Consider the following 15,783-nt stretch of genomic DNA (forward strand, 5'->3'; position numbering starts at 1 on the left):
ATAATTCAGATGTTGGAATGTTTAAAGAGGTCCTGGAGGTTTCATAGCCTCTCCTCATTTTTTTGAATTCTTGTTTCTTCATTCTTTTCTGTTTGGTCATTTTCATCTTCTTTCTGGTCCACTCCATTGATTTGAGTTCCAGTTTTCTTTCCATCACTATTGGTTTCGTGTACATTTCCCTTCATTTCAATTAGTTTAGCCTTCATTTGTTCTTCTAATTTGGGACTAAAATCAACCAGTTCTCTGAGGATCCTGATCACCAGTGTTTTGAACTGTGCATCTGAAAGGTTAGCTATCTCTTGGTTGCTTAGATTTATTGGCTCTGGGGCTTTGAGCTCTTTTTCTGCTTGAGCCATAATGTTTTGGTCAGGTCACACCTATTACGTACAAGGGGCAGAGCCTTAGGTGTTCACCAAGGTGGGACAACCCAGTTGCTGGTTTTTGACGCTGTAAGTGGGGGCAGGGTCAGAGAGGGGCAATGGTGTTTGTTCAGCTCTCTCAGATTTCTGTCCCCTCTACCGCTTCCCACAAGCAAATTGGGCCCTTCTGGCGCTGGTTCCCAGGTGTGTGGGCCTGTGCACCCTCCAGAACCCTGTGAGTCTCTCCAACAAACTCTCTGTGAACCGGGGAGAGCACCTCAACCCCAAAAGTCTTTCCAATTGGTGCTTTCAGGCTCTAATTCCTGTTGCTAGGTCCCTGGCCTGAGCGGTCTGTCTCGCTGCTGCTCCTTCACTTGGTTTATCTGCACGCGAATGTGTGACTGTGGTCAGCCAGCCACCTTCCGCCCATTGCCACCCCACACTTGGGATCCACCAACTGCCGCCTGGGCTCCCAAGCTCCTGGGTGCGTCCTTCTGATCTTTCCTGCCCAACCTGCTCCACCGCTGACTCCGCCTCTCTTACTGGTCTGGATGAATGGTGTGTCATTGTCAGACTTCCATGCAGTTCAATTTTCTGTTTTTGGCTGCGTTTTTGTTACTAAAACTTTGTTGTTTTTAAACTTGGTTGTGCAAGGAGGCACAGTGTTTCCACCTACGCCTCCATCTTGGCCAGAAGTCTGGTCTTTTGCTTTGACCATGACCCCGTATTCATGCTCTTCTATAACCCAATACTTTTGTTAATATTTGCTGCATATCCAGAATTTGGCAGTTTAGAACAACCTTTCTATTTTGTCATGATTTTGTGGGCCAGCAAAAGATTGGCTAAGATTTTTTTGCCTGGCATCTTCAATGGCTGCCATCACCTGAAGGCTCAGCTGTGTAGCCTTCCAATATGGCACATGCACATGCCTGTCAGTGATGTTGGCTGTTGGCTGGGAACTATGGCACATGTCTGCATGTGGCCTCTCTAGCATGGCCAGTTCAGGCTTTTTTTCCTAGCTAGCTTCCCTGGGAAACCAGGCTGAAGATGCATGGCCTTCTGTGATCTACACATTGTTCCTCTGTTACATTTTGTTGGCTGAATGTAATCATTAAGGTAGACCAACCTCATTCTTAAGGGGAGAAATTTCAAAGAATTTTGCACATATATTTTAAAATAGCTACTTCTGACTGTAGCTGTAAGAAGTCAGGAAGAAGAGGGCTAGAACTCAAAGTCCATGTTACCTCCATCATGTTCCTTTCACGTTGGCTCTATCATAGAGTAAGAACTCTACCACATTTGGTAGACCCTTGTACATGACCATAAGTCTCTGATGTTAAGAAGTAAGAGTTGTATTTCTTTTTAAGTTTACATCACTGCTCAGAATTCTCTTTAGTATTACACCATAAACCTGCTGGACTACCTGTCTACTGAGCAATCATTGCAATGTTCTACGACAATTGATTTTTGTTTAAACAGAATTATCAATACAAACTGAACAGAAGCTGGATTACATTACACTAACACGCTAAGTAGTTGAAGTCTTAGAAATAGCTGATTTCGCTGAGTGCAAATTCAGAGTACACACAGACAGGAGCCCCAGGCTGGCGGGCCTGGTACCCAATTCTGAGCAACTCTAGAATTACAGCGGTGTTTGGAGGAGAAACAGTGCTTTTTGACGTAGTAAGAAAAAGATGCATCTCACTGCAGGACTTTCAGTCTAATCTGGGTTCAGTTTTTGAAAGCTGTCATCAAAGTTTAGTTTTTCTCAATATTAGAAACTATTTTTTAACAAAACTGTACAAAATATAGCAAATGTATATATCTTAGTAAATAACAAAGTCTGTCTCTTTAAGATTTCTTTTACTCTCCTCAGGTTACTTCAGAATTCAAAGACATTGGAGGAGTGGGAGGGGAGGTGGGAGGTCCACTCCATAGGGACATCATGCTGTGCAGCATCTTTGAAGGATGATCATTTCCCATCTTATCTTTATATGTAATTGAATTAGAATTGTTCAGAATTTACTCCTAGGAATTTCTTATAACTCCAAGGCCTTGGCTTTTGAAATCCAATCCTGTTTCCCTGCTTTTCTTATGCCATCTCTTTCCACTGACTGAATATGGTGAAGGGGAAAGGAGTATGAGGAAACATCAAATATACCATGTTCATATATTGGAAGAATCGGTATCAATAAAATGTCCATAGTACCCAAAGCAATCTATAAATTAAATGTAATTCCTATTAAAATACTAATGGTATATTTCACAGATCTAGAACAAATACTGCAAAAATTTATATGGAACCAAAAAAGACTCCAAATACCTTCGGCAATCTTGAAAAAGAAGAACCAAGATGGAGGAATCACAACACCTGATATCAAACTATACTACAGGGTCACTATAATCAAAATAGTTTGGTTCCGGCATAAGAACAGACACATAGATTAATGGAACAGAATAGAGAGCCCAGAAATAAACCCATGTCTCTAAGTCAATTAATATTTGTCAAAGGGGGCACGAGCATACAGTGGAGTAAAAAATAGCCTTTTCAATAAATGGTGCTGGTAGAACTGGATTGGTACATGCAAAACAATGAAACTAGAACATCCACTTACAGCATACACCAGAAGAAACTCAAAATGGATAAAAGACTTAAATATGAGTCATAATACTGTGAAACTCTTAGCATAAAAGATAGGCAGTAAAATTTCAGATATCCCACATAGCAATATTTTTTAGAGATATATCTCCTAGCAAGGAAAATAAAGGAAAAAATAAACAAATGGGAATACATCAAACTAAAAAGCTTCTGCATGGCTAAAGAAGTCATTATCAAAATGAAAAGAGAACCAATCATATGGGAAAACATACTTGCAAATGATAGATCAGACAAGGGTTTGATCTCCAAAATATATAAAGAACTCAAACAACACCAAGAAGACAAACAGTCCAATTAAAAAATGGGCAAAAGACCTGAATAAACACTTCTCCAAGGAGGACATACAGGTGGCTCATGGACATGTGAAAAAGTGCTCAGCATCACTAGCCATCAGAGAGATGCAAATTAAAACCACAATGAGCTATCACCTCACACCTGTCAGAATGGCCATCATTAATAAATCAAACAACAAGTGCTGGCAAGGCTGTGGAAAAAGGGAAACAAACCCAAGTGCACTGTTGGCGGAAATGCAGACTGGTGCAGCCACTATGGAAAACAATGTGGAGTTCCCTCAGAAAACTAAAAATGGAACTACTTTTTGACCAGGCATTCCCACTGCTGGGATTATACCCTAAGTATCCCAAACACCAATTCAAAAGGACTTATGCACCCCTATGTTCATAGTAGCTCTGTGTACAATAGTCAAGTGTTGAAAACAGTCTGAGTGCCCATCAGATGAGTGAATGAAAAAACTGTGCTACATTTATACAATGGAGTAGTATTGCACAGCAGGAAAAAGAAAGAATTCCAACCTTTTGCAACAGCATGATTGAAACTGGAAACTGTTATGCTAAGTGAAATAAGCCAGTTAGTGAAAGACAAAGACCATATGATCTCACCTATAAGTGAAACCTAATCAACAAAACAAAAAAATGAGCAAAATCAATCCAGAGGCATAGAATCATAGAATAGACTGACAGTGGTAAGAGGAGAGGAGGGAACTGACTATTTCAAAGAGGATGAAGAGAATAGTCCAAGAACATATAAGAAGGACCCATGGACATTGACAATGGTGTAAAGACTGACTATGGAACAGAGGAGGGCTGAGTGGAAGGGGCCAAAGGGAAAAAATTGGGACAACTGTAACAGCATAAATAATAATAAAAAATAAAATCTATTATATCAAAAAAATATCAAAGTCAAATCTTACTTAACGTGAGTCATTACTCATTGTATTTTGTGGCCTGTTAAAGCTTTACATGTATTTGTACAAATGTCATAGAAGAAAGTAATACATTGCCTTTTTAAAATTTATAGTTAGTATAATTTTATTTATTACATAAACTGTTAATTGTCTACAAATTCATCTTCAATTTCATTTGAGAAAAATATTATTTTAGTGTTCTACTCCCATAAATAGCAAAGATTGCTATATAAAACTTTTGTAATTATGTGAATATTATTTCCTCAAAAAATTGTATTTTGGAGGATGAGAGAGCTCTGTGACAGGTTCGGCACTTTGCCTCTGTCATTGAGCAAGTGTCTTGTGAGTGTATATTATGTACTAAGCGCCTACTGTTGACTAATCCAGTGTATTCTTTGTTTTGGATACCCTTTATGTCCATGCAACTGCAGGCAAAGGGCATCGGCTCAGTTATCATAAAATATCACTGATAATCCTTTTTCTTCTAGTGTCTACCAAATAGTTGTTGAGGAAGAAAGTCCTCGAAGAACAAAAAAGACAACAGAAATCTTGAAGTGCTACCCAGTGCCAATACACTTCCAGAATGCTTCCATCCTGAACTCACAGTACTACTTCGCTGCCGAATTCCCAGCAAACAGCCTGCAGGCGGCTCAGCCTTTTACTGTCGGTGATAACAAGACATACAATGGATACTGGAACACTCCCCTTCTCCCTCATAAAAGCTACAGAATTTATTTTCAAGCCGCTAGTAGAGCCAATGGGGTAAGTCTTATAGATGGCCGTCTTATAGATGGCTGTTTACTTAGGCTATTTAAGGTTATTAATGGAAACATAGATTAAATAAGAAAGTAGTAAGAAATAGTCATTCTTTTGTGTGGTTTTTTACTTGGAACAAGTGTGGTATTTTTTCTCTTTTGAAAATTATATACACCTAGAGGAATTTATGGAAAGAAATGAATATATTCATATTTGTTTTGGTGGAAAGACTATATTGTCAATATGATGGTTTTTATTTTCAGTTTTTACTTGTTACCAAAAGTTGGCTAGTAACTCTGCTTAGCTTACTGTTTTACAGGAAAAGACTATAGCTACCACACATACATTCAGCTCATTTAAAATATTGTGAGATTCACAACATCTGTCTTTTCAGCATATTCTGTCCCATTTCTTTGTTTCCACAAGAGTTTATGCTTCCTATAACTGTGACTAAATTAGCTATCTTTTTTCTTCAAAGAGAAAACAGCTTTAGAAAGACGGGATGTTAACAAAATAAAAACTATCGAATCATTCCTAATTTTTTTCCCTATTCTGTTCAGACCAACCCAGAACTCTGATAAGATAGCATCATATCCTTAGAAGGGCAGGTTTTCCCAACACAACAGTGGTTTGCCTCCTTCATGGCATGCATCTGGGTGTCATTAGTAACTTGACTTTTACCGGCGAGAAGGGAGGAAATCTTGGACAAAATGTGTCTGCCTGGCAGCCCCTGGCCTCCTTCTACCAACCCTTACTTGCTACCTGTGAAGGCACATTTTGTGTTCAGCTCCTCACTTCTAATCTGCTCCGGAAATGCCCACCACCACTGGTACTGGAAGCTGGAAGGTGCATCTGGGCTTAATTCAAGGAGTAGCCGTCAGGTGATTAACGCCCCACTTGGAGCAATTCGACCTTTCCTTATCAGTATTTAAACAGAACTGCAGATACTTTTGTCTTAAATAAAACATGAATAGTGATTTTCCCCCTCTTTATTTGACACAGGAAACCAAAATAGACTGTGTTCGAGTGGCCACAAAAGGTAGGTTGAAACTGTGGGATGTTCTCCTGACTTGTCCTTTAAGACTTTAGAGGGTATTTAAAACTTCTTGAAATATTAACTTCATTGATGTGAGTGGGTGTGTGTGTGTATGTATGTATGCCGCAGGATCTAATGTCAGCTAACATTGGCAGTTAAAATCAACGTTGACATACTTTTAAAAATATGTCATATTGCTCTGTTCCAAGCAGTTTTCAATGGTTATCTTTTTTAAAATTCTTTTAAAATAAAATTTTATATGATCTCAGCATAGATTTTTGAAACCATAGTACCACACAGCGCTCCTGTAGCTGGTGTGCATTCACATACAAAGTAGTTCCATGGTCCACATGTTTTGTTTCATTTTTTAACTGATAATGTGTGTGTCTCTTTGAACCCGGTAATCAGGTGGTGTTGTGGAACCTATTTCCCAGGCCAGTTCAAATATGCGCTCGAGAGTGAGCTATAGAAATGGCTGGGCAAGCCGCTGGGCTCACCACACAACGGCCCCTAAACAAGAAAGCGCACCGTGTGCGCCAAGCTCTCAGGTCATCCTGTCAACTTTGTAGTGTGATTCCAGCCCTCACGTGTGGAAGTGTATGAGAAAAAGGTTTGAGAAGTGTAAAATAGCGCATTGAAACAAGGCATTATAAATTAACACTTGTAGCTAAATACACTCCTTCCAACACGGGAGTAACCGTGCACACTGAGCAAGTTCTGTGTGGTTTAATTTCGATGCGATGGTAAAAAGGCGTCATGGGGTCTGTGGCACCAGGTTTGATCAGGTCAGAGGCAGTGGTCTCTCCATGGGATCTGTGGGATATAAACACCTTGCTTTCATTGTGTAACTGTCAGGTGCCAGGATTTCAATATATCGTGGATGACCATCTGCATTTTCAAAATTCTCATTGAACTCTTTTTATGAAGATACATGAACTTCATATTCAGATTGCTTGACAAATATTTCTTGGTTTCATGTTATGTGCCAGGCAGTGTGTGAGGTATTCACCTCATTTGTATTTTGTCCTATGGGCTCATAATTTTATTTCCAAGAATCAATTTATGTTGATTTTAAAACACTCCATCTTCATGTATTATACCTGATTAGTGCTTTTACTTATAGGGATAAATTAATAATAAATGAAATTAAAGATATCAATGAGTTTTGTAAACTGTAATATGCTATTAACTACTAATTATTACAGTATTATGAGGCCCTTGAATGAGATATTGATGTTCTTAGACCTTCAGGTCATCGCCCCTGTTCAGATTGCTTTATTGAATTCTACATATTGTTGAAGTCTCTAAAGTAAATCCAGTTCCAAGTGCCTAATTTGTAATGCCTTATGTTTAACATCACAGCTAAAAATCACTTTCATACATGTGTTCTCACTTATTTCCTTAACATTACTGTGAGAAAGGAGACAGGTACTGCTATTGTTATTCTTAAGATGAGGAAAATGCATATTTTGGGAGACAGACTGACTTACCAAGGTCCCTCAGCTACTAATCCTCAGGCCCAGGCTTGACCTCAAGCGTTCAAACTCCTCTCGGGTGTTTGTCACTCCTGGCTGTCACCCAGAGGAAGCTCTCTCCAGTTAGAGTATTGCACAGCGTAGGTGTCTGTTTTCCTCTTCGTTAGAATTAAGTCACTGCCCAGTTTATTCTAAAAACAGTGAAATATCTGTCAGCATGTTTATTTACATACTCAAATAATTATACAATATAAATAGCACACTAGTAAATAGGGAAATCTGACGTTTGCTGTTTTCACAATAGAATGAATTAGATAGTGATTTGGATCATTTTCTTCCAACAGCTAGATTTAATCAATATTGTAATTTGTTTTTAATTCACCAAAGGATGATTAAGCAATCAGATGACCTGATTGACTATTCCCCACTCATATTTTCTGAGTCATTTGCAAACATTTACACAGCAACAAACTCTATCCAAATAACCTCTTTAAGGGTAAGAGGGGAACAAATTTTAATATTCATTACATAGCATGGTAATTTCTATTCATAAAATCCTAATGCAGAAGGAAACTACACTGTCCGTACCGTTTTATTTTGTTAATTTCTGCATGTGCATGTGCAGGGGCAGAGACCGCCCTTCACAGCACAGTTGGATGCTTTACCACCTTTACAATCACGATGCTTTTCCTCACCCACACTAAGCTTTCTTTCTGCAGTGGGGGAAGCATTTCCGTCTTGACTACTTAGTCATAACAGAGAAATAGTCAGGTCTAATAACTTTATTGGTGCCATATAGTACAGAGGTTTGAAATTTAAAGGAGTTCAAACATCCTGACTTTTTTGCCACATACTGCTGACAGTGTGGTGGCTTAATTGGATTTCCAGACACTGAACCATTTTCCTAAGCAATGTTTTGAATTTATAAAGATTTCAGTGTTCTCATGACAACTATGGACAGGTATCTTTACATAAAATGTTTGGAGGTGGGTATTTTTTTCATAAGGAACTAATTTGTAATTCCAAGTACATCTCTTAAAGATATATTTCATATTATTTATAAATTTAATGTTTTGCTTATTTAACCATATTCCAAGGGTATATTTTGACACTAATCATCTCAAATATAAAGCCTCATAAAAATAGACACAGGCCAAAGCCTAAGGTATGTTATTTCATATTGTTAGTGTGGGGGATTGCCTGTATTTTTATGTATCCTCCTTGACTTTACACACCTAGTTTCCTCATAGATGTATGTCACGGTATTTTTGCTGTTTACTTAGGCAAGCTCACAACAGAATTCTGTCTCCCGAGGTAAGATATGACGACACCATTCAATGGCCACAGACATGAGCTTGGCTGTACCCTCCCAATCACAGGCTTCTTCTTTATCTCTACAGTGCAGTGAATAGTAACTTCTAGTTATTCTTAAATTCTCCTAACTTTAAAAAAATTTTAATCACATTCACATTTTTATAGTTGAATCTTTTCAAGACCACTTGGTCCAACTGTGTCTTGGCGATCAGTACTTGTGTTTTCTTTAACTCTGACATACCTTACAGCTGCCTTGTGGTAACTGGTAGGGTTGAAATGCTTTTTATGCTAGTTTTGGAGTACTTTGTCATTGATCAGTTCTAAACTGACAGGGTCCACTTAAAAATCCATGTTGCTTATTAAATGAGATATATTCATTCCAAATAATATAACAATCAGTTTAAAATGTTTACTTTTCACCAGTCACAATATTTTCCATACCATGATGCCAGCTGTGTTTCTCCTTGACAATATAGCCATTTGGGAGTTTTCTTATTATACATTTATTTTAAAAATTAATGTTAATCATAGTGTGTTCTATAAGATTTCCAAGCACAAATACATAAATATATCACCTTTTAAATTTGGAGGTTTTCAGTTCATAAAGGTTTTGAGGATTGTTGGGGGTTTTGTTTGTTTACTTTTTTTCGTATGAGGATTAGAATCATATAATTCATTCCTTTCCTCGCTAAGATTTGGCTAATCTCATTGTAGCTAGAAATTAAAACAAAAACTGCATGATAACATATGCTAAATTCATTTCAAACATGTTATAGTAGTTAGACCATAAACCTTAAACAAAAAGAAAACAAATCATTATTCTAATAGCATATTTTAAGGCAAATTTTCTATACAAAATTTCACTGTTTTGACATTTAGTGTCTCATTGAACTTACGTTTGTACTGGAATGTGCACATGTGTTCTGGGAGATCCTCAGGAAACTTTGAAGGGTTTCCATTGTTCTGATATGGTTTCTGACTATATTCAGAAATTTGAGTGTTTCTTTTTTTAATCACTATGCTCTATGAGAAATTTCTCTTTTTTTCTGTTCACCATTTTCTTTTTAAAAAATAGCATCCTTTCTAAGCTGCAATGCTACAGAATGAAAGTACTCTGACAAAACAACTGAAAAGAATATCTCAACATAAACCTATGAATTCCTTTTAATTTCTCATGTTCAATGCAAGAGAAAACAAATTGTGTAGTGAGACCACTCACATATGCTAATCTGCCATCACTGAGCTATGGATTTAGAAATGGAAACATAACTATGATATAGATTTGTCATTCAGCATTTTATGGTGACAATATTTTCTTTTCTTGATCTGAAATAGTCTTTATAATGTACATCATGAGTACACTAGGGCCCCTAGGAAGCTCCTAAATGAAAAAAAAAAGACCTTTTTTTTTAAATTCTTAAAAGACCTTTTTTTAAGAACTTTTTCAGCCCTACATATTGCCCAAATTTACTTGACACAAATTCATTTTTAAAGGAACACTGGAGTCATGTAAAACTTAGTTGAACAAATACCGGTTCATCAAATTCCAGAAGATCCCACTGCATGCAACTCAGATGGCACTTGGGAAGTCTGGTTCCTGGAATGCATTCTTCACTTTTCCCTGCATACCTTTGTGCCTAAGGGAGACCCGAAGTTGATAAAGCACAGGATTGGAATTTCTGACTTTATTTGACCAAATTTAGTGATTTTGTCTTTAATGCATTTCTACTGATGTTTTAAGACAGAGGACAGCAAATAATTTTTATGTAAAAGGCACATTGTAAACATTGTAAATATTTTAGACTTTGTGAGCCAGATGGTCTCTTTCATGACTACTCAGCTCTGACATTGCTGTGCAAGAGTAGCCACCAACACAGTGTAAACAAACAAGCACAACTGCGCCAATAAAACTTTAGTTGCAAAAGCAGGCAGGAGGCTAGCTGACCGCTATTTTTAGGTAATGAAGTTTTTTACTTGTAACTAGAAATAATAATCACAATTGAACACTTTACAATACAGAATGTAAACATCATATAGAAACCCTTCCTGATATCTGTAATGTGCTTTTTTATGGGAGTTTTGAGCCTCAGCTTTCAGTGAGCCTTCCTTTTAGTTGTGAATACATGTCTACCCATCTTAGCCATTTTCAAGTAACATTTTAGTCATTTTGTTTTACATCTTTCAGTATTGTATAGTTGCTCTGTTTTTGTATAAGACAATATAATGCTTCAAAAGTATGACAGGTACAATTTTCCTAAAACAAAAAATACATATAGGAATGTTGGCTGAATAACTAGTCTATGACCATGCAAATGTTGTATGTATGTATAAGCTTGAAATTGGTACCAACTTTGTAATGAGTCTGACAAATAGCATTTTACTGTTCACAATTTATTATATCAGCATGCAAAATTGCATACCATATCATATCAAGAAAATTATCTTTGTAATACCCTGGGAGTTCTCTGTTTTCTGACCCAACTGTTAGCTTATTCATCTAACTTAGCAAGACTAGAAAGTTTTCATTAATAATGTGGAAAAGACAATTATACCACTTTAAACCCAGTTGTTGCAGTTGTCTAGTTACAAGGAGCAGCACTGTTTGAACGGTACAGGGGGATATTTCAAAATATTATGCAGCAGCAGTTTTGGGTTTAATTGTCTGCAGATGGTAGATGATCTATTTTCCTTACTCGCTGCCACATTTCTAATAGCACCCAGGCTGTTCCCTGTAAATTAGCAATCTTTCATGTAAGCCTGTCCTTAATTTTTCAGTATTTTTTTCTTTGCATCATTTTCCAGCTGTATCATGTTAGAACTGATGTTTTAATGTTCTATTTTTTTAAATATCTGTGTGTCATAAATGTTAACCATTTAAACATAACTACTGAGCTCTATAGCCAAACCAGAAGCCCACCCCGTCCACTTCAGGAATCTAAATTATGTCTGTGGTCACATGTTAACCAAGACAGCTGTAGCAAAGGCAGTGGTTACTTTTAATTTTTCTCAGTAATGCTTTCAGATGCATTTTTTCATTCCCTTAATGTGACAAAATGAGGTTCCTAATAGAAATGTTCTACATGAAATTTAGTTATCAGAGAGGTTTTCTACATAAAAAAAAATCTTAGTGAAAAAAGATAATGTTCTTCACAAAGACCATTTTTGCAAGAAGAGAAAATATTGTGACTTGAGCAGCAGAATTTGAACTAACCGAATAAATTTTGAAAGCCTATAGTTTTGATGATCAGAATTAGCAATGAATCTTTACACATCATACTCAATAGCTATTGGAAACATTGTTCAGTCTAGAGCCTTGTCCAGGACTAATGTGTTTGTTTTCACTTTTTTCTTCAGTTGATCTAGCCAGAATTTCAGCTAAAGCTTATTATGACTGTGTCATAGTTAGAAATCTAACTGCCTGACTAAAGCTTGTTTAAGGAAAAAGAATTTAGAAAATTCAACACCTTGCTATGGTTTTTTTCCTTCTCTTTTTGTTGTTGTTGGAACAAAGTTGAGACAATGTGATATACTGACCGAGATTCTCCTTGCTAGCCTAGCTTCAGTCTGGCTTTTTCTTCCCTCATGCATGCTGACCTGGGAATCTTCCTTTGCCATAGCTGCGATAATCGTGACTCAGCTTACAACACCTTACATTCGCATCGCCCCTGCCGCAGGCGACGACCAACTGACAGGTCAGATGTTCAAGTATAGATGAGTCATCTTGCCCATTTCCTGCTCATTTTTTCTCAGCTTCCTTTCCCCTCTACATTTCCTCCTTTGCTTAAGACTTGTTTACAATGTTTCAGATTCTTGGTACAGACCTGTGCCCGCATTAAATGAAGTGATGTGCTTGGCCTCTTCTCTGTGCACATTTATATCCATGCATAAGCACAACTCCACTGCATGTTTCCATTGTGTGTTTGTCTGTTGGTGTGTTCCTTTCTGGCCTAATGTTATATAGAAATGAAATTTGCTGGATTTGCAATGGCAATGACATCAAACAGGATTTCCAACAAAATCCATAAAGATGGATTCACAGTAATCTAAATTAAGCTAAAAAGGTGTCGTGATTTGAGGGTGAAAGAGGTTTATTTTTCACCTTGTAGGATCTAGTTTGCACACAGTTAGCAATACACTGAGCCTGTCTGCCAATGTTATAAATTGAAACCACTGAACACTGTTTGGGGGGTGCTGTTCTAATAGTTTTTCATGTACATACAACTGGAGCAGGACTGATTACATTCCTTTTAGATCCTTGTTTCAAAGCAAAGTATTTATATGAAGCAGTGGCACATCTGCAAGTCAAATGCATTGAATAATTTAGGGAAGTTTTTAAAAATCCACATGGCTTAGAGTCATGGATTTGAACTGTGTTCTTCTTTATACCAAGAGAAAGTAGCTTGTCCATCCATACTCCCCTTAAAGGCCGTCCGTAGAAACTCATCTAGGAAAAGAGTCCAGTAAATGACTCCAAATTGAAGGTGAGTGGTCAGAAAACCCCAAAAGACAAACTTTTGTCCTGCAACAAAAGCAAGCCATTGTCAAGGTTTCTAACATAATTACAAGGACATGACTGAAATTCAGGTTTCCAAAGGATTGCTGATGTCATAGTTTCGTTGCACGTAGTATAAGCATGATTAAAGCTGAGTAATAAACAGAACGGCTTTCCATAAAATTTCTACTCCAGTTGTTTTGTATGTATGAAATTAAGGAACATACCCCTTTTCCGACATTTTGGCACAAAAAAGTAAAGCTTAACTCATGGCAAAATTTCATGAGTGTTTAGGTTGTTCCATGAGATTATTTTGAAAAGTAATGCAACTGAGACTCAGACAAATTATAGACTAATCTTTGTAAGGTAAAGAAATGTAGGCTATTCCACTTCTTTCTCTGCTGGAATTCTCTACATATTTTCAGTCCTCTGTTTCGGGCCTACAAGCTATAAACGTGTTATTAACAGTTTTGATTCCCTAGCTTTTAAGTTTGTTTTAAGCATATTTCTTTTACTGATTGAAGTTCTGCTTGTTACAGGCCCTCTCTTACCCTGAACTTCTGAAATGTTTTTCCCAACAGAGGTACTTAAGGGATAGTGTCTTTCTTACATAAATCCTCCCCTTTAAAACCTTTATATTTCAGGACTGGCCCCTGGCACTGTGTAGAGTTAGGTGTCGACCTTGTAGGTAATCTGGGACCCTCCAACAAGTCTGAGCTAGCACCAGTTTTGCCAGGCAATCATTAAAAAATGGATTGCCCCCACTATCATAAAATGAGTATTTATGGGAAATGTAGTTAAATAGCCTCTTTCTCAGGCCTTACCTTCAGATTAAGCATGCTATTATGAGACATGAAGTAAGTAGAACTTCTGAATATAGCTTCTCTCAAAGTTGCATGATTAGGAAGAAACCTCGTAAATTAGCCTCCTACATAAGGCTTTCAGATTCAGTGTGTGTTGTGATTTTGGAGCTAGTCTGTGAAGGACACATAGCTGAAGTAGATGGCTGTCGTTCCTTTAAAGGCTGCAGATGAGCTCCATCATTTACTTTGGTTTATTAGGAATTAAAATGATCAAGTGTCAGAAAAAGCCTCAAAAACCAGGGAAAAACTACTTTTGTTCTTTTTTCAGTATTTACTGATTGTTTTAATGGTGGTTAATCTGGTTAATCTTATCCAGATAAATTCAAACTCAAGTAATATTTCTTTTGCATTTTCCATGTGCATCAGCCATCAGCTTTGATAACAGTAACACTGTCTTTTTAAATAGATTTATTTATGAGTCATACTGCAAACTTGAGAATTCATTCATTCAATCACTGATTTGTATTTATGGAGCACCTTCTGTGTGCCTGGTATAGGTCTTCTAACTCTGATAAAGAGTTTCACTTTGTGGTTGCCCAGACTCTTGCCATCAAGCAGATTTGTGTCTGTAACATCAAAACCTACATGTACACATGCTCATATGAATGAAAATTTTTTATAATACTTGTCATTTAGCAATTAAGAAAAGACAGCAGTTATGCAGCTAATGGGGGGGTGGAATATATTTCCAAACCTTTCCCATTGTGTCGAGCAGCTTAAAAACAGTCAGTGGGACAGGTCTGAGCATTCGAAACCTATAACCCATCGGACAGTTGGGTCCTTCCCAAAGCAGGAGGCACATGAGAGAGAGGTGCAGAAGTGTCTTCAGCAATTTGTTTATTTTTTAAATTGTGCTGATATCACACTCTGACAAACGCTGTTTGGGGCTATACTTATTTACACTAGGAAGCTTTGATAAGATAGTGAATCCCCTGTAGTTCTTTTGTCTCACAGTGCAGTATGTGCTGGTTAGGTTCTCCTTGCTATAGATGGGACCTCCCTTTCTTGTCTAATGCCAGACAAAAGTAAGCACCCTGGTAAGCTGACCCCAGGACTGTGCTGGACACAACAAAAAGTGTTCTAAATATTGGCTGAATTCACTGAATGAATGCAGCTCAAGACTGCAGAAGGCTAGTGTGTTTGGTTAAGAGGTCTTGTCATTGCACTGGGGCGTGTTTCCTAAACTAGTTTGTCTTCAGTCAATGGTAAGAACATATCATCACCCAATTCACACACACACACACACACACACACACACATATACACAGGTAAATTTAGCAGAAGAAGAATCTTTAGATATTATATTACCTATTCGCTTATAGATGAACTCCAATTTGTTCTCTTTTGTTACATCTTATTCTAATCCATCTTTAGAAAAAGTCTAACAACCAACTAAATTGATTCATTCCCCACTAATGGGCATGAACCCAGGTTTTCAAAATGCCTTACTAAACCACTAGATTTAGAGGATGATGAAGGGGAACAGAATATATAATTGGCATAAAAGTCCTATCTACCTCAAAAATCTCACTCTCAAGAGCACACAGAAAATTCTGGAAACTGGAAATGCTCTGGTTTCTACTTCATTCTTTTTATTTTGTTATTAATTGCATTTAATATAGAAC

At 37.3% G+C, this 15,783-nt stretch overlaps 1 protein-coding gene across 4 annotated transcripts in view; it reads left to right on the forward strand.

The window, feature by feature from the left end:
• The window catches only part of PTPRM (protein tyrosine phosphatase receptor type M), a 613,403-nt gene that overhangs the window by 321,071 nt on the left and 276,549 nt on the right, over positions 1-15,783 (forward strand). For 2 of the 4 annotated variants that reach the window (XM_053673443.1, XM_053673444.1), the window contains exons 11-13: positions 4,711-4,984; positions 5,981-6,017; positions 12,421-12,495. In XM_053673443.1, coding sequence (XP_053529418.1) covers positions 4,711-4,984; positions 5,981-6,017; positions 12,421-12,495 — 386 coding nt within the window. The remainder of the gene's footprint in view (positions 1-4,710; positions 4,985-5,980; positions 6,018-12,420; positions 12,496-15,783) is intronic. The other 2 variants (XM_053673445.1, XM_053673446.1) reach the window with 1 other exon arrangement.

Source organism: Artibeus jamaicensis, unplaced genomic scaffold (assembly GCF_021234435.1).
Source record: "Artibeus jamaicensis isolate MK-2021 breed Jamaican fruit bat unplaced genomic scaffold, CSHL_Jam_final contig_864, whole genome shotgun sequence".
Classification (NCBI taxonomy): Eukaryota; Metazoa; Chordata; class Mammalia; order Chiroptera; family Phyllostomidae; genus Artibeus; species Artibeus jamaicensis.